Here is a 20,032-nt window from a genome sequence, read left to right as displayed (position 1 = left end):
TGCGGCTGGCATAGAAGTTAACCATTCTTTGGCTCGATCCTTCAAAGTAAAAGGAAAAAGGCGAAGATTGATTGCTTCCACAGTCACATTCGGTATTTTAAAAGTGTCACAAATTTCTAAGAAATTTGTCAAATGGGTTTTAGGATTTTCGTTAGGTAACCCGTAAAATGTTACGTTATTTTGTAACATATTAAGCAAAGCTGGCTTAATCTCAAATTGATTTGCATTAATTTGGGGTCTAACTATACTGTTCGTTACACCGACCACTCCTGGCCTAGGATAATCCATAAGTGTGGTCATAACTTCTGGCTCGGTAATTCTAGTTTTTATTGGAGTTTTGTTTTTCTTTTTCTTTTCTTTCTTGTTCTTTTTAAGAATTCTTTCAATTTCTGGGTCAATAGGATCTGGTGACGTGCCTGAACTTCGAGAACTGCGCATGAACTTGAAATTTCGCACGAACCAAAACTACCTTCAAAACAGAATGTGAAAAATAAATATGTTAGTAATTTAAAATAAATAAAATATAAAAGTTTGAATAAGTATAAATAAACCTAGATTCGAAATAAAATACGAAAAATCTAAATTTTTGTCAAAAATTTTGGCTTTCCCCGGCAACGGCGCCAAAAACTTGTTGAGCGATTTCCGCAAGTGCACGGTATACGCTTGTAGTAATAAAAGATATCGATCCCACATGGAACGTTTTTTAACAAAAACTTATTTTGAATTGGTTAAATATACTTTTAAAATTTATAATAAGGAAAATCGTTAAATCGGATTTGGTTTTGAAATTGCTAGAATGAGAATTAGATTAGAGTATGAAAATGTTAGAAAATGCTTCTGATTAGGGGTGAATTTGCAAGACAGGAACGTTTAGTACTTTTTAGAAAAGTAAACAAATATATTCGTTTGCATTAAGCAAAGAAAACAACTTTAAACTTTGTATAAATTATTACGATGAAATAAATGACGGAACCTCTAATTTTTAGGCTTTGAATGCAACAATCCTCTTAACTGGTTTAGATTGCTTCCTTAACCAAATTAAAACTCTACCGAGATAATAACTTGTCTAAATGTTCAACAAAGTTTCCTTGTAAAGATTTTGAATTAAACTACGTTTTAATGAAAACACCAGCAATCCACTTCGGATCCTTTACCAAAGTGCTGCATAAAAATCTATCGAATAGAACGAACTTTATTAGATGAAATATAAATTGATACAAGTTTATAGAGAACAAGGAGCATGAAAACATTCGACGGCGTGCAAGTGAACGGGTTGTCAATCCTTTCCTTGGATTTCGTTAGAGTTTGTCAGGCTCAGGGGCGGATTCTCTACTCAATCTTCTCGCTGAATCTTCGGAATAGAGACTGGTCTATCTACTACCAAAATGAAAACTAAATTTGAACAATGTCTAAACGCTACTGTGTTTGTTATTATTAAATAAACAATGTGTGTACATCATATTGCTTTGAACAGAAAGGAAATCTAAATTCGGAATCACTTGATTCGGAATTTCTGCATAAGTTCTATACTAATCTCTTTCTTCTATATATCTTCAACTCTTTATTTATAGATGTTGAAGAGTCGTGTTTGAAGTGTCGTGTCCGTTGTGAAGGATCATGTCCGTTGTGAAAGAACGTCTTTATCCACCCGAATGAATGCATTTCTTGGATTTTAACATGTGTTCATTGTACTTGGCAGAATTTCTGCACTTACCGAGAATGGAAATTCTCGGCCGAGAATGGGGGAGCATTTATTTGGTCTTTGGACGAAGGGAAGGAGATCTGGACGAACGCGTGTCGCGACCAAGAATTGTGGATTCTTGGTCGCGGCTTTCATTAAATTCTCAACCGAGAATTCGTTTCTTTAACCGAGAATTCGACATTTCTTCTGTTTCTGACCTCGTCTTTGTCCTCGTTTTGGTGTAATTTGATCTTCGTCGTTTTTAACTCCTTTTGTAAGGTTTTTATTCTGTTTTTGAGCTCTTTTCGTTCCTATTTGGATTTTACCAAATATTTATGTACCTTGCAAGAAAGAAACATATTCGAGAGTAAAAGCATTCTAAACAAGTATAAATAGCATGAATTTGTAGCAATATTGATGTAATTATTGATGATATATTAGGTATATTTTGGGCTTAACAATAATCAATGCAAAGCCGAAGTGATCCATCTTTCTTCTTAACAAACAACACTAGAGCACCCCAAGGAGACACTATAGGTCGAATAAAGCCTGTATCAATTAAATCTTGCAACTATTCCTTCAACTCTTTCAATTCTGGCGACGCCATTCTATAAGGTGGCATGGATATTTGGGTAGTACGAGGAACTAAGTCAATACAAAACTCAATTTCTCTTTCAGGAGGTAACCCTGGTAATTCCTCGAGAAAGACATTTGGGAATTCATTAACAATGGGAACATTCTGTACTTTACCCTCATCTACCATTGTGTCCTTGACTAAGGCCAAATATCCTTGGCACCCTTTATGCAACAACTTTCTAGCTGTTATGGCTGATATCAAAATCGAAGAGGAAGTATCCTTATTGCCTTTGAATTCGAATTCAACATCTCCCGGTATGTTAAATCTCACTACCTTCGCACGACAATCTAAAGTGGCAAAATATTGAGATAACCAATCCATTTCCAAAATGACATCAAAATCAATCACATCTAACAAAATCAAATCTGCTAGTAGATTTCTTCCTTCTACCGTAATATGATAAGAAGAAAATACAAGATCTGTTTCCACCGAGTTGTTTAGTTGAGTAGCAATAGATAACGAGAACTCTAACCTTTTTGGAATCATTTATTATTATAAGAAAACAAAGAGCAATAAAAGAATGAGTAACACCAATATCCAAAATATTATAGCATCTCATGAAACATTTCAAGTCTTATTATCTTGTGGAGTAAGAGTGAATTACACTCTAGCTTGTCCCTGTTCAAACTACAAATCTTTCAATTGTCTTGTCCCTACAAACAAAACGACTCGGTTGATCCAAAAACATCCCACGCACATTCTAAAATTGAGACGATGTAGAAAGATTCCCAATTTGAATAAGAAGTTTGGTTCACTGCACTAGATGAAGAACGTTGAAAAAGGAGGTTAAAATTCTTATTGCGAACATTATTTGATATATTCTCACACACCTTACGAAATACCTATTGGTTGTAACATAATAAGGACCATTATAATTTATGCCATGGATATTATTATCATTTCCTGATAGTTGCAAAAAAAAAAATCTTCTTCGTATAACGACGACTTATTAAATAATTTCTTAAATTTAACCCACGTCATACTTTCCATTTAAGATTAAATATGATCTTTAACCCATACTCATATATCACTTTTTTAAAGGGTATTCTACCATACAGGTAGTAAGATAGCCATTGCATTTTTCTTTACTTAATTTAGCTAGTCCATATGGTCATTTGTGACACCATCATGCATATGAATCATTATGGAAACCCTTTCAACTGACATAAACCGCAATAACTTCCATTAATCTATTATCATCTTATCAAAATTTGTACAAGTTGAGTTGAGGTGAATAGTTGTGTGGTGGTACGAAGGTAATAGATGATCGATAGGGCTAATAAGTTCTAGGTTCGTAGGAGACATGTAAGAAAATGAACCAAATTATGGATATACATGTCGCAGTAAGGAATGGAGGGAAAAATAAGATAGATTTTGATGCAAAGACCTGTTATTCAATTCACAATTCATACAAAAATATAATAGCAGTTTGGTTAACCGGAGATTGAGGAGAAATGTAATACTGGTAGAACAAATGAAGAACAATGGAAAGAATTGATTGAATTTTAAATCGCTTGTATGTCTAGAGAAAATTGTTTCTTATTATCGAACCCGTTGGTTCAAATAAGGTCCCACTTATTTAGTCCTCTAGTTTATTTGCCTCTTCTCCTCTGAAGAGGTAGTTAGGGGTGGTAAATCACTACCTTCTTGACAAACAAAAATCTCATCATCAAGATCTTGTGTAATTGGTTCATTTACTAATTCAGTTTAAACTATTCTAGATATTGATCGCCTCATTCTGAGAATAAACAAGGAAGGATTAGAAAATAACAGACTCTTACGGTACGCTGAACTCTAGTTATAAGAAGACTGTCAAAGACGAATTCGAAACCTATTTCCGCAGTAACCAGATTTTCTATCATAGTAGGTCATACAATTTCTAACCTAAGCTCTGATACCAACTTTGTCACGACCCATCCCATGGACCGTGACCGGCGCTAGGGAACGGGTAAGCTTAAGCTACCGGAACCCGTAGCAAGCCTAATTTATCTTAGATAATTAATATACATAAATTCATTTCTTTTTCTTTTAAGTTTTTATACATATTAAATATTATGTCATTTCCAAATATAAATAAATACTAGTATATCTGGTACTGCGGTCTAGAATTAAAATTTTTATATTAACTAGAAAGGCTATACATAATAAAGATAGGTGTGCCGCCCGAAAGAAGATATTGGGCTGCAACAGACTTCTAGTCACCTGAAAAATTAAAGGAGTCAAACCTCCTATAGTGAATTAATTATATGCAATGCATGAGTAATTAACATTTATGTCACACACAACAACAATAATAATAATAATAATATAATATACGTGATCCCCAGATTCTCTGCTTTCAATCTAGCATTATTAGGTAAACAAGGATGGCGGCTACAGTCATCCCCAGATTCTCTTGTCAGCAAAGTTTACAAAGCTAAATATTATCCAAATGGGGATTTTTTAACTGCTAGGCTGGGAAACTCACCTAGCTATATTTGGCGGAGAGCTCTCAACTTCTGCTTGAAAGAGGCGTGAGATGGAAAATCGGAGATGGTCAAAGGATTAATGTATGGAAGGATTAGTGGTTACGGGATGAACACTATCAGAGGATTACCTCGCCTATGCCTGAAGGAATAGAGGAACTGACAGTTAGTGATCTATTTATTCCACGCTCCTTTGACTGGGATTTAGAGTTACTACAGGAGCTTTTCTCAGAACAGGATATTGCTGCCATTTGTAGATCCACTGTACGAACGAGAATTGGAGCAGATAAAATCATTTAGCATGGCTCACGTGATGGCATGTACTCTGTTAAGAGTGCCTACAGGTTGGAAACTACAGTGTTAACAACAGATGAGGATTTGCAAAGAGAGGGTGCCTGGGAGATTATCTGGACTGCTGCTGTCCCCTATAAAGTCAGATACTTCTGCTAGAGGCTGTTACACGACTGTGTCCCTACCCGAGCAAAAATCAAGAGTTGAGGTGTTCAAATTGATGATGTTTGTGTCTTTTGCTCACATGATATTGAAGATATCTGGCACTTGTTCTGGCTTTGCCCGAAGGTTCAGGAGCTTTGCAGGGCATCGGGTCTGTTTGCTCCAATCGCTGCTACTGCCGCTGATACAGACAACTTTTTCGACTTGTTCTTTCATCTGTGCAGGTCCGCTGGTAAATCGAGACAGGAGAAGTTTATGATGTTGCTCTCGTGGTGGTGGGAATCACGAAATGATTTCATCTAGAGACAGGCGAGCACAACAGCAGCCCAAGTCGTGATCATCGGATACATAAGTCTTGCAGACTGGCAGCTAGCACAGAAACGCAGAGGAATTACGGACCAACGCCCCTCCATAAGACGCTATGAGACCCAATGGCATCGCCCCCCTTCGCACTTGGTTTCCTGCTGTACAGACTACAGTTCATTCACCATTCTGGGTTTGTCGGGATGCAGCGCGGCTTTAAGAGGCTCCACCGGGAACTTTATCAGTGCTAGGACGAACCTCACCGAAGGATTGATGGAGAGCAGGGAGGGAGAGACATGGGCTTTGCTGCAAGCTTTGGAATGGATGATTGATCTTGGATATTCAAATGTTATTTTTGAAACAGATTCCCAACTCTCGATTCAAGCTCTTCATTCACATCAGCCGAATCTTTCGGAGTTTGGCGACCTTATTGCTCACTGTTGTCGGCTACTTTCAACCAACAGCGGATTCTCTGTCCATTTTATCAAAAGGCAGGCAAATAGTTTAGCCCATGGTTTAGCAAGGGCGGCTTCTCAACATGTCAGGCCTACTGTTTTTCATTCTTTACCATTATCTGTACTTAACTTTTGTCCAATTTTGATTAATTAATGATATTCCTTTTCAAAAAAAAAATATAATATACGTGATCACACAATATGTTTTTCATAAAATTATCTTATAAATAAATAGATAGGTGGTTTAATACGTGTGTTGGACCCTAAACCTCAATACCTGATCTAATAATCCACCAATAATCACCATTTCACTCATATCCAATAACTGGGGACCGAGAATAACTCAACCAACCACACGCCCAGTTAGTTGGAGGACCGAGAATAACTCAACCGATTCCGTACCCAGCCTCACTTAAATCCAAAATCCACATATCATATAGCCCGAGAATATCCAACCGAGCTTATCCATATATCACAACATTCACAATACTAGTATCATCAATATCCAATAACCCGATAGTGCCTGTGCGCACAAGGTCCTGATGCCGCTCACTAGGAAGCATGTCCATAACACGTATTTATCCACAAATAATTACGTATAAATTATTATAAATAATAATACACTTTTATAAGTGAAAATAATACTTTACTTGAAATATCATGAAATAATTTATTATGAATGCAAATGCTAAGTTAAAAATGCAAAACATATAATTAACTCACAAATTGCTCCTAGCCGATTGTCCTAATTTTCAGGTACTGCCCATCCTCCTATCGGTTGAGTATCTAAAAGAGATAATATTATTTTTAGAATTTATATATGGTTAGGGAAATATTAAATTTTATTTTGTCTCTTACCAAAAAAAAAAATTTATTTTGTCTCGTTTTACAGACTGTCTACCGAAAATTCGGCAGAGTCTTATCTATAAAACGGACATCCTCCTAGTAATGACTAGGGTCAACCCTGCAATAAAATACACTTCTATATTCAAAAATATTCAAAGTCCAAACCGGGACTCCATAAACTACAATTTATCAACCCGGTTGGACATCAATCATCCGACAGTTCCATAACTGTCAGTAATTTCAATACTTTACTCCCAAAATTACTCATCATCAAACAACATATAAACATATATACTTATAATTCATTTTCATAATATCTATATCAACCAAATTAACTAACCAATAATCTTAAGAGCATAATTAATTAATTATGCTTAGTCCAATCTCCCTTCAACCTTTATTTTTAAAATTATATATTCTGAATATTTTTTTAAATAAGGATCCAAAAATTATTTTTAACCCAACTTAATTTATTTTTCTTAATTTCACCCAACTATATACTTTCGTAATTTATAGAGACTAAACGGTAAGGAATTTGGCCAAAGTCCAAGAATTAATGTTGCTCCAAATAATATTTAGAACATTCTAAAGTTAACCAAATAATTTTTTCTGCACTTATTTCATATGTCACCGGAAATATCACCGGTGTTCGAGATCCGCCTATCGGAAAAATTAAAGTTAATTGTTTTGAGAAACTAACTATACCACTTTATTCCTTATGATTCCAGAAGTCTAGAATCACTCTCAAAACACCCAAAATCGACCGGAAAATTAAACTTTGGTTAGATTTCTTACTTTTTCCGGTGTAGCTCCGATTACTCCTCAAAACTCCTTGCATGCATCAAAATCTAGTGTATCCATAGGTAAATCGACCACCTGAGTCCATTTTTTGTGTTAGAATTGCAAAATAATGAATATAGGACCGAGAAATAGAGAGAATAGCAAAAGTGATGAATTTTTCTCTCTCTAAACGATTTTTAAAAAGTCAAAATCTCACCATAAAACTTACATGCACTTATAGCTGGAGTTGAGAGCTTCATTTCGGTATAAAGAACGCCAAAAATGGTGAAGAAAGGAGGAAGATTGAGGTTAGAGAAGGATAGAGAATGGAAATGAGACTTGAAGGTATAGGGAAGAAGATGATCCCTGATCTTCCGATTTATTACAGGCCTTATTTTAAAAAAATTGGCCAAATGTCCATAATAGTCCCTATATTTATAATATCTTTTAAAACTTTCTCAAAAGTAATTATACTTTAGTCTTACCTCCTTCTAACTAATTTATTTTAGCAACTAGTTTATACATATAAATTGGGTATTACAATTCTTCCCCACTTAAGGGAATTCGTCCTCGAATTTAAAATTGAAGGACTAACCTCATGTTTGAAATAGATAAGGATAATTGTTCTGCATCTCTAATTCGGATTCCCAAGTACACTCTTCCATAGAATGGTTACTCCATAACACCTTCACCATTGGGATAACTTTTGATCTAAGTTGGCGAACTTGACGATCCACTATTGCCATTGGTTGCTCCTCGTAAGATAAATCTTCACTAACTTCTATCGCTTGAGGATGAGAAGGATCAAGAACATATTTCCTTAGCATTGATATATGGAACACAGGATGAACCTGTGATAAGTTAGGAGGCAATGCTAATTGATATGCAACTTCACCTATTCTCTTCAAAATCTCAAATGGTCCGATGTATCTGGGTGTCAACTTTCCTTTCTTTCCAAATCTCATGATTCCTTTCATTGGTGACACTTTGATAAAAACATAGTCCTCATCCATGAATACCACGTCCTTCCTCCTTGGATCCACATAGCTTTTCTGCCTACTAAAGGCAGTTTGCAATCTTTGAAGAATGATAGGAACCTTTTCAGAAGTTATTTGTATTATCTCGGGACCAGTAAGCTTCCTTTCACCAACTTCTTCCCAACATAAAGGAGATCTACACTTTCTACCATATAATGCTTCATAAGGAGCCATTTGAATGCTTGAGTGGTAGCTATTATTATATGCAAATTCAATGAGAGGCAAATATGTATCCCAATGACCGCCAAAGTCCAAGACACACATTCTCAACATGTCTTCTAGTGTTTGGATTGTTCTTTCAGATTGACCATCTTTTTGTGGATGAAAAGCTGTGCTAAAATTTTATCTCGTGCCCAAAGCACTCTAGAGTTTTTCCCAAAATTTTGAAGTAAATACCGAGCCTCTATCTGACACAATAGACACTGGTACTCCATGTAGGCAAACAATTTTATCCACAAACAATTGTGCCAATTTTGCCACTGAATATGTTGTCTTTACTAGAAGAAAATGCGCTGACTTGGTTAATCTATCAATTATGACCCAAATAGAATTATATCCGATTAAAGCACGGTGCAATCCAACTACAAAATCCATGGTTACTCGCTCCCATTTCCATTCTGGAATAGGTAACTGTTGTAATAATCCTGAAGGCTTCTAATGTTCGAGTTTCACTTGTTGACAAGTCAAACATCGAGATACAAACTCTGCTACATCTCGCTTCATACCATTCCACCAATACAACTTCTTAAGATTTTGATACATCTTAGTAGAACCCGGATGTACATTATAAGCTGCAAAATGTGCCTCTTCCATGATCTCCTTTCCTAAATTATGTACATTCGGAACACACAATTGTTTTCCATGCCATAGACATCCACCATCATCAATTCTAAAATCTCGAGCCTCACCATCATTCAATTCATATGCAATCTTTCACAACTGAGGATCTCTTGTTTGAGCTGCCTTGATTCTATCAAGTAATACCGATCTAACCTTAAAGTGAGCTAAGAATATGCCATGATGATTCAACTCTAGTTGCACTCTAGAATCATATAGATCGTGCATTTCTTTAATCAAGGCCTTCTTTCTAGAGCTAATATGAGCTAGACTTCCTGAAGATTTCCTGCTTAGAGCATCTGCCACAACATTAGCTTTACCAGAATGATATAAAATGGCACAATCATAATCTTTTAAAAGTTCCATCCAACGTCTCTGCCTTAAATTCAAATCCCTTTGCTGGAATATGTATTTAAGACTCTTGTGATCAATGTAAATTTCACAAGCTTCTCCATACAGATAGTGTCTCCAGATCTTTAGTGCGAATACTACTACTGCCATCTCTAAGTTGTGAGTTAGATAGTTTTGTTCATATTTCTTTAATTGTCTCGAAGCATATGCTACAACCCTACCATTTTGCATCAAAACATAGCCTAAGCCAACTCTAGAAGCATCACAATATACAGTGAATCCTCCTGATCTAGATGGTAAAGTGAGTACCGGCGCTGAAGTCAAACATTCCTTTAGCTTTTGAAAACTATTCTCACATGCTTCTAACCATACAAAAGGAATATTTTTTTGAGTTAGCCGAGTTAAAGGTGCAGCTATCTTGGAAAAATCTTGAACAAATCTCCTATAATAGCCGGCTAAACCCAGAAAACTACGAATTTCTGTCACTGTAGTAGGTCTCTTCCAATTGGTGATTGCTTCTACCTTTTTTTTTGGTATTACAATGAGTTAGAAAACAAACAGCAGCAACAAAGCTAAAACAGCAAAAAAAAACCAGCATCAGAAAATAAACAAAAGGACAGAAAGAAAAAAGAAAATTCAGGAAGACCCAAAAAACAGCAACAACAACAAACAGGCTGCCTTAAGCAGCAACTCGCCTGGGCACGACGTGCCCCATTATGTCTCTAGATAGAACCTCTCGCATATCCACCGGAGCCGCAAAAAGGTCTGTTACCCCCATTGGAAAATCATGAGCTTTTTTCGCTAGACAGTCGACACTTTGATTTCCTTCCGAAGGATATGATTAATCTGCACGTCATGAAATTGGGACAAAAGCAATTGTGCCTGACGAATTAAAGACCGTGAGGGATGGTGTAAAGGGCATTTTTGGGTTATGAATTTCACCACTTCCAAACAGTCAGATTCAATCAACAATTCTTTTATCTCCAGATTTCTAGCCATTTTCAAACCAGTAATAATACCCCAAAGTTCGGCTTCAAATGAGGAGCATCTTCCTATATTATGCACGAAGCCTTTGACCCACCATCCATTCACATCCCGGATGACACCTCCCGCAGCGATTTTGCTCGAGTCCTCCCTTCTAGAACCATCAGTATTCAATTTAAAGTATCCCTCAGGCGGGTGTATCCAGCTGATCCATGCATCGATTTTTTCCTTAGCCTTTCCTTGTTCAACGGTATGAACCCAGCTTGAAAGGTAATCTTCCACCCGTCTGTTAATCAGGGTTCGTTTGTCCCAGGGAATAGCGAAATTGGGTTGAAAAATGGATTTATTCTTCCATTCCCAAAGAAGGGAAGTAGTCACCAGGAAGTATAATTGCCAGTTAGCTACCCCAAAGAAACTATCTACTTTCTCAATGCACTTTATAAACCAGTTTTCGCCTCTCATCTCAAAAAAAGTTCTCCACTGTACCTGTGGTATCAGAACTTTCCAAGTTTTGGCACTAATTGGACAGTCCCGTAGTGCGTGTGTGAGTGTCTCCTCCACACTATTACATCTAGTGCATGCACCATACTCAATCAAGTGGCGTCGCTTCCTTTCAACATTAGTAAGAAGTCTATCATGTGTGCATAGCCAAGCGAATGTTCTATTACACTGCGGGACTCTCAACTTCCAGATTAGTTGAAAAGTCTTGTTAGGTTCAGGGCTAGTGGTCTCGTTCACCATCATCTGATAGGCAGATTTGCAAGTGTACATCCCTGAAGGAGAGCCTTTCCAGCGAGGCATGTCCCTTACCTCAACATCTCTGACAGCTAGAGTGCATCTAAGCCGAAGGAGAGTCCTTTCCTCTAGTAAGCCCTCCAATAAGTCCCACTGCCCTCTGCCATGTTCATCTAAAAAATCGGCAACCTTCCAATCAGATAATTCATCAGGAACAGGGGTTATAACAACCTCTCTCAGCCTCCTATCATCCAACCATACATCATCCCAGAATGAGATTGAAGATCCATCTCCTATACTCTAAGCCAAACCATTGAAGAAATCGTTAAAAACCCCATTGATACTCCGCCACAAGTGGGAGCGGTTTCTGATAAGCCTCTTACTGCCGCCAAAGATCATATCATTTTTATACTTGGAAGCTAAGACAGTAACCCAGAAAGAGTTAGGCTCCTTCCAAATGCGCCAAAGGAGCTTCATAAGAAGAACTTTGTTATTGTCGCTAGCCTTCCTGATTCCTAGTCCACCTTTTTCTTTTGGTTGGCAAACTATCTCCCAAGGAAGGAGGTGTATTTTCTTCTCTTGACCATTGTTCCCCCAAATGAAACTTCTATTTAACTTATCCATCCTTTTCATAATTCCATTTGGAAGCATGTTGGTCTGCATAATATGACTTGGGGCAGCTGAGGTAACCGATTGAACAAGCGTGGTTCTACCCGCCAAAGAGAGAGAGTTAGCTTTCCATGAACTACGCTTGGATTGCATCTTATTGACAGTTTCAGCAAAGGTAGTTAACTTGATTCTGTCATGGAGAAGAGGCACACCCAAATACTTCCCAAGGCATTTCGTAAGGGGGATGCCACATGCATTGCTTAAACCACGGGCCAGAATATCCGTGATGTTTTTGGAAACACAGAGTTTGGACTTGAGAATGTTAATCTTTTGGCCTGAAGCCCTACAGAACGCATTCATTATCTCCATAAAGCTTGTTATCTGGGAAATATCAGCTTCAAGAAAGATCATAAGGTCATCGGCAAAGAACAAGTGGCTAATATCTGGGCCATCTCGAGAGAGCCGAATGGGCTTCAAGGTCTTTGAATCAATGGCATCTCGCATCAAGTGATCAAGGCGGGCCATGCAAAGAACAAAGATATACGGGGAGATAGGGTCCCCTTGTCTTATCCCTCGAGAAGGAAGAAAAGGTTCAGTCATCTCACCATTTATCAGGTGTAGACACCGGGGTCGGAGAACCGATGAAGAAAAATTATAAAAAGGAATCCAAATCAGTCGATTGAAATAAACGATGAGTCAATAAAAATAATAAGCAAAAAAAACGTTGTTCGAAGGAACCGTGGAGGCTGGCTTGGTTGAATTCGAAAATTAAATCGAGCGACGGTCGAATCGGTTCCGCGAATGAAATCTTAAATCGTCTCGCCGAGTTCGGAGTATTTCATGTCATTTTCTTATTAATTTTATTATTAATAAAATTTCGGGTCAATAAGGGTTTTGTTTTAAAACTCGAAAAATAAAAAGAGAGTTTTGTAAAAAGACCGATTTTATAAAAGCTAATTTTATAAAATCAGTTTTGGTAAAAATCGTTCTTGATAAAAATCATTTTTTTAGTTTTAGTTAAGTTTATTTTTATTTATTTATATATTTTTATATATACGACTTGGGGGGCCGTTTTTTTCGTCACGGGCCGTTGGACGGCCCGTGACGGGGGCTGGGCCGCCCAAGCCCAGCCCCATGGCACTTGGCTTCGGCCAAGTGCATTTTGCTGCACTTGGCCGAATGCCAAGTGCACTAATTTAAAAAAAAAAAAAAAAAAGAAAAAGACAAAGAGTAAAATACAATAAATGAAATTAAGCCAAATTAGCTTACCTTGTATGCTAATTTAGCTTTGCTTGGAGCCTACCCTTGGCTCCAAGCTAAGGTAGCTTAATTATTAAGGCTTCATGCCTATAAATAGGATAAAGCCCAAAGCATTGTGGGAGAAGAAAATTGGACCCGAACCCCTGGAAAAATTCAACGAGACCCGAATTCTCCCAAAAATACAAAAAACCGACTCAAAACACAATCAATCGACTTGATTTGGATCCCCATTACCGATTGAAGAGGTAATAATCCGAGGAACTAGACCCATTTAATTATTTATTACATTTTTGTTGTTTAGATCTAGTTATTTACTTGTTTTTTACACTTTTATTGTTTAGATTTGTTAAGTTAATTTTTCGTTTTGCATTTGAACAAGTATTTGGTTTTGGTTTTGAAATAAAAACTTCGTTTGGATCCCAATACGAACCGTGACCCGATTCAAGGGTAGTTCGGGATCCAAACGTCGTAGATCCGTTGTTCTATAAACATTTTGAACCGTTATTTTCAAGAAAACGTCATTTTAGAATCCCCCGTTACAAACCATGACCTGATTTGGGATAGTTTGGGGGCTAAAATGATGAAATAGAGTAGATCTAAGGTTTTTCATCAAATCTGAAAAATATAGGAACTGTTTCTGTAATTCTTCCGTTTCTGTCGGTAAAGGAGTTTAGCGACGGATTTTCCGTCGGTAAAGCTGCTGGAATTCGAAAAAATACCTTTTAACCCCATTTTCTTAACCTTTTTGATATTTGGTCCCTGATATATGTATATATAATTATGTAATTATTTTATTAAAATTATTTTGGAGGTATATAACTAATAATTATTTATTATATATTTACTCATTTTGTGTTTGGGTATTATTTATATTATTCTAACTTTGTAAAAAAAAAAAAATATATATATATATATATATATATATATAGGTTTTCTTTAAACTCATTTAAGCTATATCTAATTAGTATTTTTGTGGATTATTTGCTTGGCCCATTTGGGATAATTAATAAATGCTTTTGGGTTATTAGATATTATTTTGGGTATTGATATTGGGATGTACATTTGGGTGGGTTAATTTCCATATAGTTATTATGTAAAAAACTATTTTGGGGTTAAATGTTATTTTCTTATTTATGAACCTTTTTCATTCTTTTTTTTTACATTTGTTTTATTAAAATAAAAGTGTATTATATCTAGTATTATTTTCATTACTATTTTTACCTATTAATAATCATAATATATATATCTTCTCTTTACCTCATTCTTAATCTATAGGTATAATTACCATTTTTGCTAAAAATGTATATATATGTATATATTCATTCTTTTCCTTTTGACATCTATATATATATATTTCAAATGTTTTGGGTTGGGTGAATTTGGATTTAATTTATTAATGGTTGTCATTATATTCAAATGAAGGATAATTAAGTGAAAAAGGGAAAATAAAAGACAAAAAGGAGTTTAACTTGTTTGTGTAAATTAAAGCTTTTCTAGATATTCCCAAAGTGTAAATAATGTTTTCTTGTTGTTTTTAAATCGTTTCTAAAATATCACGTTTGAAACCTTAATTCGTTCCAACGACGGATTAAGCGAACCTTGTAATTAAAATTGCTTTTGTGAATAATGAAGTTTTGAATTGTTTTCCTAACTAAATGGTTTTTGTACAAAATAAATTGACTTGTATGCTTCACCACGATTTTAGATTAAAAACGTTTGCTCAACGTTTTCAAACGCTCGAGTCGTTCCAACGGCGATTCGAGTGAACGTCATTAACGGGGTTTTGAAACGTGCCTAAATCGTTCCAACGGCGATTAAGGTACGAACCATGTAAATAAACTCGTTTTTGGGGAATGAGATTAGCGTAGAGTTAGTGTATAGTCTAAAGCATAAAATCACACTGTGAATAAATCAATTCTTTCTTCTCCCCCTCTCTCTCCTATATACTTTAAATTTATGCAAAATGGGTGATTCTTTACTAAAATGGCTTTCGAATAGCATGCTCAAAACGGTTTTCAAAGCGAGAAAGAAAAGGTTTCAAATGAATTTTAAACTTAAAGAAATATGCGATTAGTCCGTTATCGCCTAACACGCTGAGTAGGAGGCCGGTGGTTCATAACCGGGCGATGTCGGGGTGCCTAGTAGCCTTTCTCCGGAAAGGAGCTAGCCTTCTCGGCTCGTACCTAAGTTTTCCAAACCCTCACCGGTCTCCCGCAAGGGATCGGTGTTCATTTTCCCATTCGTGGGTGGCGACTCTTCCATACTCCGAGCTTCGGTCCTGCCGAGCAGCTTGATTCCACGATTGGTTGCTTTCGGCGCCAATCACCGCTTACGTCGCCATGAGGTGTCCACCCCCCGGTCCCCCCGGGCGAGGCCGTTCGGCACCTCGTCTAACATCAGGACTTTCATAGAGCTACTAGTTATGCAACGGTGGGTTAAGTTCTGCCAAAGGCTTGGAATACCTGCTTGTTGGAGAGACTCAAGGATGAAGTTCCAGTTCAGCCTGTCGTACGCTTTTTCCAAGTCTATTTTGATAGCCACAAATCCCTTCCTCCCTTTTTTTATACGCATAAAATGAATAACCTCCTGAGCCACAATAATATTATCACCAATTTGTCTGCCCGGGACAAAGCTACCTTGGGTGGGAGAAATAATTCTAGGCAAAAGCAGTTGCAATCTATTTGCTATAATTTTGGTAATCAGCTTATAAACAACGTTGCAGAGGTTGATAGGACGAAATTGGAGGAGACAAGTAAGATTCACCATTTTGGGAATGAGAACCAGGAGGGTTTGGTTAATATCTGCTATGTTTTCGTTACCCGAAAAGCAGTTGAAGATGAACTTATACAAACTTTCTTTGACAATCTCCCAATGCTTTTGGTAGAAAACCGTCGGTATGCCATCGGTTCCCGGAGATTTATAAGGGCTCATATCAAACAGAGCATTCTTAATATCGTCCTTAGTAATCTGCCTGAACATTTCAGCTTTCTCCCTTTCTTCCAAAATCAGGTAAGAGTTGCTAGTTTTCAGCGAACCACCTGATTGATCCATTTCCTCTGTGAATAACATCTCATAAAATTGCTTCGCGTGGCAACGGATCTCATCCATCATATAAATCCAGTCACCCTTCTCGTTCTGAATAGCCTCAATTTTATTATTCTTTCGACGGATAATTGTCGACAAATGATAGTACCTTGTATTTCTATCCCCTTGAGTGATCCATTTCCTTCTCGACTTCTGGAACCACAAGAGTTCCTCCTGTCTCAGTACTGCCAGCAGCTCATTTTGGAGCGACCGTTCCAACTGAACGAAGTTAGTGCGATAGGCTCTAGTAATAGCATTTTGAACCCCAGCTAGACGTTTCATCAATTTCCTTTTCCTTGCGAAAATATTGCCAAAGACTGTTCTATTCCACAACTCAGCCTGCCGCTTAAACTCTTCACCCACCAGAACCGGATGATCAATACTGCCCCAAGAGTTTCTGACCACTGCTTTGAAATCCTGATGCTCCTTCCAGGCCATTAGGTAACGAAAGGGGCGGAGCTCCTTACAGCCAACAATGCCTTGAAGCTTAAACAGAATAGGTGCATGATCCGAGTGTCTAAACGGGAGGTTAATGACCGATGCTTCAGTGTACGACAATCTGCTCGCTTCATTACCGTAGACTTTGTCCAACCTAACAGATAGAAACTGACGGCGCCAAGTGAAACGAGCTCCAGAAAATCCCAAGTCCATCACACCGCAATTATCCATGTGTGCTTTATGGTTTATAGCTCTTCTAGCATACCGTTGGCTCCCTCCCTGCTGATCTTCCAGGGATCCAATGTCATTAAAGTCTCCTATAAGGAACCAAGGGGTGTCCAAGGACCTGCTTATCACCTGCAGATAATTCCAAAGCATGTTCCTCTCGGAAAGACAATGGGAAGCATAAATAAAGGAAATGAAACAGAGAAACTGTCCGTTCTGTTTGATTTCACAATGAATGAACTGATGATGCATCTGTACAACTTGGAGCTGAATCCTCGAGTCTTGCCAAAAAACCCAAATGCCCCCATATCGACCTTGAGCCTCTGATCGGATACACTTCCAGCCTCTAAACTTATCTACAATCTTTTGAGCAGCCAATCCGCTTACTTTAGTTTCTAGTAAAGCAAAAATGGAAGGTTTATGCAACCTTAGCAAATCCTTGAGGTGAAGACGGGTTGCCATATTCGTAGCCCCTCGAACGTTCCAAGATAGGCAGTCCATAAAAGCAACAAGTAGGAGAAAAGGAAGCTTAATGCTGGATCCTTGGACCCATCATCGGCTTGGTGGAGCCGGGTCCAGGTGCTTGCCCCTTAAGCTTTTTGTCGAAAGCTCTCTGTCTCTCCTGGTTCCCTTGCTTGGAAGGGTTGGAGTTCAGCGGTCTATTGGTATCTTTATGGTTCGAGTCTACTTCCGAATCCTGGCCTCGAATCGAATCTTTCTTAGTAGAGGATGGGTTTTTGTTCGTACTCCCCATACCTTTACTAGGTTCAGTTTTTTCTGGATCCTGGTTGCTGTTCTTTTTAACTAGTTCCTCTATTTCCTCCTCCTCCTCATCCCCCTTCAGGATTGCAAATCTCGAGCCACCACCATCTGGTAACCCTGAGCCTTTTATATCCATTCCTCTTGCATCTGGTTGGTCGGGTATCTTACTGACAATCGAGTTCTCCATAGTTGGAGCGACACTTGCATTTTTTAGGATGTTCGAAGGGGCAAGTTCATTTTTGTCAATTCTTTGGGAGGCTTTTGTTCGTAGTCTGATTGGATTTTTTGCAGTCATCCAGGGTCCGTAGTCATTAGCAACTTCTTCTCGAGTGACCCTATTCAGGTCTGATACGTTTCCACCATTGTTGTTTTCCCCTGTATCTGTGCCTTCTAATTGAGCAATTGAGGGACACTTATCCTGATAATGTCCATGCATACCACACTCGAAGCAAATTGTGTGAAGACCCTCATACTCAATACGATAGATTCTATTCCTGAGTTTGAATTTTGACAGTAGAGGCTTATTCAGATTGACCTCCACACAAACCCTGGCAAATTTTCCCCGTTCCATCGAAATTGTTGTTTTATCCACATGATGAACATCCCCAACCATGTCCCCTAATTTGTTAAGGAAAAGCAGTTTGTAATATTCAATTGGTAACCTTGGAAACCTTACCCATGTAAGAACTCTATTCACCTCAGCATCAAAAGGATCAAAGTTTGGTTTCCAGGGTTGAATTGTCATGACATGATCAGCTATTAAATAAGGGCCTCCATATTTAGCTTTCTCAAAATCATCAGCATTAGAGAATTTTGCTATATAATAATCATTTGAGAGATCAATTAGATTAACAGTACCTTGGCCTGTCCACAGAGCTTTAATCCTAGCATCCAGATAACGGAAACCGACTTTCCTCTCTAGCACTTTGATGATAAGAGAGTGAGCCCAAGGTTTCCATAGCGATTTCTTCTCTGCTGGTGACAAATGTATTGTTGGACATTTTGGATCTTCATCATCTTCCTTCTCGGCTTTAAATTCTTCCTCTTCATACTCCGAATCAGCGAGCTCGGCATTCTCCGGTACTAATTCCATGACTGCATCAGCTTCTGGTTGCCCGAGCAGAGTCCCCTTCCAAGAAGTTTTCCGTTTGGCCGGAGAAGTAAGGATTTCAATTTTATCCGCAGATTCAGATGAACCGTCAGCACCTTTGGCCTTCTTGTTGCTCATGGGAGATGGTTCGACAACGGATCGAGTAGAAAAAGTGGGCGGTGGCTCTTGCTGCTGTAGATCGGAAAATATAGGGTCAAGGGGGCAAGAATTTCCGTCCATATCTTAGAGAAGCCAGGCTGAGAATAAGAACTAAGTGAGGGGAAGAGAGCAAGGGGTGGGCTGTAAGTCCAAAGCTTTGAACAACCGGCCGGTTGAGAGCCGCACCGGCACGGGTAGAGCACTGTGCGAAGTGGAGATGGAACGCGATTTACTGTTCATAAATCGCAGAGCTGATGATATATTTGCTAGCATTAAATGTTTAAAATGCTTGGCCGATTGCTTCTACCTTTTTAGGATCTACTTGAATTCCATCTTTGGACACTACATTTCCTAAGAAAGCCACACTTTCCATCCTAACTATATTCAGCCTAGTTAATATAATCGGCCCCCAAATAGCGAGACGGTTTAATGCTCCTTGTCGATCGCCGTATTGCTGAGCCCGGGTTAGTAATCTCGTCATCATTCACAGCAGCAATGTCATTAACAGCAGCCACAGCCAAATCCCCACCAACGGTTTCTGCTTCAACCGGGTCATCAACTGCAGCCCCTTCCATATCATGGGAGCTCACATTTGGTTGAAATGGTGCGGATAAGTTGTCCTGGATGTTAAGGGGACTGTCCCTTTTCACTGCAAATCGGACAAGAAGTTAATTAGATCAATCAAAGTCTGAAATATCTAATATTCTGGAATTAGGATATTATTAGGATTGTAATTACCATTTTTATGAATGAAAATATACCAAATATACCAAATATAACGTGACTCATTTTAATTAATTTAAGGTAGTACAACTTATAAATAAAACGAGGATATTATTAG

The 20,032-nt window shown here is 37.9% G+C and overlaps 1 protein-coding gene across 8 annotated transcripts; it reads right to left on the bottom strand.

Annotated features, from left to right (window-relative positions):
* Positions 1–139: 139 nt before the first annotated feature.
* LOC136234894 (uncharacterized) lies at positions 140–19,674 on the bottom strand. 8 transcript variants are annotated; one of them, XR_010691519.1, is made up of 4 exons: positions 18,801–19,671; positions 7,636–7,716; positions 6,718–6,780; positions 140–469 (listed from the first exon to the last, which is right to left on the bottom strand). XR_010691519.1 is itself a non-coding variant. In XM_066024394.1 (3 exons), the coding sequence occupies exons 1-2, from the start codon at positions 19,270–19,272 to the stop codon at positions 6,740–6,742; spliced, it is 513 nt and encodes a 170-aa protein (XP_065880466.1). In that variant the 5' UTR covers positions 19,273–19,672; the 3' UTR covers positions 180–469; positions 6,718–6,739. The 8 variants fall into 8 exon arrangements, 7 of the variants coding, with proteins under 7 accessions (XP_065880466.1, XP_065880464.1, XP_065880468.1 ...); XM_066024394.1 differs by lacking the exon at positions 7,636–7,716 and having other exon boundaries at positions 180–469; positions 18,801–19,672; XM_066024396.1 differs by lacking the exons at positions 140–469; positions 6,718–6,780 and adding an exon at positions 1,416–3,072 and having other exon boundaries at positions 18,801–19,672.
* Between the last annotated feature and the right edge of the window lie 358 nt (positions 19,675–20,032).

The sequence above is a fragment of the Euphorbia lathyris genome, chromosome 7 (assembly GCF_963576675.1).
Source record: "Euphorbia lathyris chromosome 7, ddEupLath1.1, whole genome shotgun sequence".
Classification (NCBI taxonomy): Eukaryota; Viridiplantae; Streptophyta; class Magnoliopsida; order Malpighiales; family Euphorbiaceae; genus Euphorbia; species Euphorbia lathyris.
Note: the sequence above shows the minus strand (reverse complement) of the source record. Positions and strands in the feature narration are given on the sequence as shown.